The sequence below is a fragment of the Aplysia californica genome, unplaced genomic scaffold (assembly GCF_000002075.1).
Source record: "Aplysia californica isolate F4 #8 unplaced genomic scaffold, AplCal3.0 scaffold00427, whole genome shotgun sequence".
NCBI classification, from domain to species: Eukaryota; Metazoa; Mollusca; class Gastropoda; order Aplysiida; family Aplysiidae; genus Aplysia; species Aplysia californica.
Genome location: NW_004797697.1, coordinates 59,169 through 62,345, shown reverse-complemented (window position 1 = coordinate 62,345; position 3,177 = coordinate 59,169). Strand labels below are relative to the sequence as shown.

Genomic DNA, 3,177 nt, shown 5'->3' with positions numbered 1-3,177 from the left:
AGAGAGAGAGAGAGAGAGAGAGAGAGAGAGAGAGAGAAACTGAGAGAGAGAAACAGAGAGAGAATAGTTTACGGAGCGGGTTGTTTCAGCACGTGAGACATGTATTTACTAATGTCCTGTCTTGTTGTGCGTATGCGTGAGTGCACCTAACCTTTGTAACGTCTACTGCCATTGTAAACGACCAAAAGACAAATTTCTCACTGCGAGATATTGTCACTGTCATTGTCATTGTCATTGTCATTGTCATTGTCATTGTCATTGTCATGTCATTGTCTCTGTCATTGTCATTGTCATTATCATTTTCATTGTCCTTATTATAGTCACTGTCATTGTCATTGTCATTGTCATTGTCATTGTCTCTACCATTGTCATTGTCATTGTCTCTACCATTGTCATTGTCATTGTCTCTACCATTGTCATTGTCATTGTCTCTACCATTGTCATTGTCATTGTCTCTGTCATTGTCATTGTCATTGTCTCTGTCATTGTCATTGTCATTATCATTGTCACTGAAATGTCCTTGTCATTGTCACTGATATTGTCTTTGTCATTGTCATATCATTATCATTGCCACTGTCACTGTCATTATCGTTGTCACTGTCACTGTCATTATCGTTGTCACTGCCACTGTCAACTTTCCTGTCGTTTCTCCTCCCCAGTGACCTCCTGCCCCGGAACTTCACCGAGGCCCCAAAGATGGGGATATTATTCGTCTACATCTGCGTTCAGTGCGCGGTTGCCATGGTGATCACAATCGTGGTCATGCGCAAACACAGACAGGAAGTCCTGGAAGCGGAACTAGCGATGACGTTGACAGCACCCTCCGGGATGGCGCCACATCCGGATCAGCTCAGACCTGTCAATCAGAACAAAACCATGATTGTTGACGATGGTGTTGAACCCATTCCTTTGAGGACACTGACGCCGAGAAAAGTGACCCCAAACACGACAGCTGAACAAGATCAAGAGCACTACTTCCAGCAGCAGCAGCAGCAGCAGCAGCAGCAGCGGCGGCCAAAGTTGAGAATCAAACGCTTCCTCAGAATGAACTCCTTCGAAGCGTCTGAGCCTAGCTGTTGGGAAAGGAACATTGCCCGCCAAGATTACTTCAGCGCGGCCGCGATAGACAGGATTTGTTTCTGCCTTTTCAGTCTGTTCGGTGTGTTGTTCCATATCATTCTCTTTGAGTGGTGAGCGCTGTCTTAACCCTTCCAGCCTCAGACATTTTGGTGCACTCCCTAACCCCAGTCCCAGCCAATACAGTAGTAGTCCAGAGAAAGAGGCATGTATTCTAAAAAGAGATGTATTACCTTCGTAATGAGCTTTAGATAATAACATATAACAATGTTTAAAGGTAAATGAACTAATAGTATGGAAATTAAAAGTTTAATTAAGTTCGCTAATTTAGAAAATGTACAAATTCAGTGCCCCCCCCCCTGAAACTGAGAAAATACAGTCATGGGATGATGGGAGGTACAAGCACTGTTGAAAATATACACGTATGGGGCTGGAAGGATAGGCTGGTTTGGTTGTTTTTTAATGTTCTGGAGAATCCCAGAGGAATCGTGAGACGCTTCTTTTAGTCTAAAAATAGAGTACTTTTTGTTGAGATGTTTTTGTGGCTCACAAAGTTGGGGGGGGGGGTGGAGTCTTCTGGCATTTATGAAATGGACTGAATTCCACTCTGACCCTCAAAATCAATCACCTCAAGGTCGTGGGGTTGAATCGGGTCGTGTTGTGTCCAAATGGTAGCCTTTGTCCCTCTGTGGAGAAAAAATCGGACTGTTCTAACTCAATTCGATTGAATTCGATTGGCGGTGAGTGCACTGGGTGCCCGTGTAAAGCGTATAGAGGGATCATATTCCGCGTTTTAGAGAAATTTGTTGGTGGGGGGGGGGGGTTATACTTGCAAAAAATCCTTAACTGAGATAAGATTATTGTAAAAATATATTAAAGAGTGAGTGTATAGTGAAGCCCATGTAAAAGGTTTCAGTGTTTCCTTATTGGAGATGTTTGACTTAATCTTATGAGCATTTGTTCAACAAAGAATTTTTCTACAGTTTGTTTTGTTTTGTCTCTTATAGGTTGCTATTCTTTTTTTTTTATTCATCCAATGAAGCCCACTTCGGACGCTAAATGTTAAAAACAATCCAGAAACGACAAATTCAGTTTTTGGGACACCTGAATAGAAATAAGGTTCTTGAACATCTAGCTCTCACTGGCAAAATTGAAGGCAAACGAGGCAGGGGTAGACCCAGAGCAACCTATTTGATGAACTAAACAAATGGGTAACGGAGAAAGATCAGGAAAACGTAGCTTTTTTTTCAGAGCATCCGAGCAAAGGAATGAATGGAGAACCATGATCGCCGATGTCTGTCGCAGATCTGGCACTGGGTGATGATGATGATGATGATGATGATGATGAGGATGATGATGATGATGATGATGATGATGATGATGATGATGATGATGATGATGAATGCCTGCAGTTCTACACATCCTTGTTCGCTTAGTTGGTATCATGCTAGATAACAGAGCAGATGGCCCAAGTTCGAATCCCAGACTGTGTGGGGGTTTTTTTTAGCTCGGGTCGTTTTGTTGCGTTGTCAATGCTCTCAATCTCAACCCATTTGGCACGGTTCTATCGGAGACGGATGTTAAATTCGGAGGTTCCACCTCTTGAATAACCTAATGTGGTTGATAAGTTAGGAGCATGAACCCTATCAGTACGTCGTGTTTTACTATTGTATCCATACAACGGGGGAACTCTGTGCCATCACTTTCCAAAGAAGAAATTTATTCGTTAATCCGATCAGTACGCTTTGCATAGTTGTCTGTCACAATGATTTTTTGAGAAATACTCAACGTTTCAAAGAGATCTTCGCACCAGAAGTATTCTAAAATATGAAGAATACAACCCCGAGGGTACAAAATGACCCCAGGGCGTACGGATAGGGTTAAATTTGGGGTCCCACCTCTTGAATACTCTAATGAGGTTGATAAGCTAGTGGCATTTAACTCCCATACGCTTACTTATTACAATTATTTTTTTCTAAAAGTACTGCTCTTTTGTTGTTATTGTTGTTGTTTTTGGTTGTGTCATGTCGTTGTTGTTGTTGTTGTTGCTGGTGGCAGAGAGACGTTTCTTCCTTCCCGTGCCACACCCAAAAGGGTATA

At 42.3% G+C, this 3,177-nt stretch overlaps 1 protein-coding gene across 1 annotated transcript in view; it reads left to right on the top strand.

Annotated features, from left to right (window-relative positions):
• LOC101860352 (acetylcholine receptor subunit alpha-like) overlaps positions 1 to 1,395 on the top strand; it is an 11,755-nt gene extending 10,360 nt beyond the window's left edge. The window contains exon 4 of the mRNA XM_035971392.1: positions 660 to 1,395. Coding sequence (XP_035827285.1) covers positions 660 to 1,194 — 535 coding nt within the window. The 3' untranslated portion in view covers positions 1,195 to 1,395. The remainder of the gene's footprint in view (positions 1 to 659) is intronic.
• The last annotated feature ends 1,782 nt before the right edge of the window (positions 1,396 to 3,177 follow it).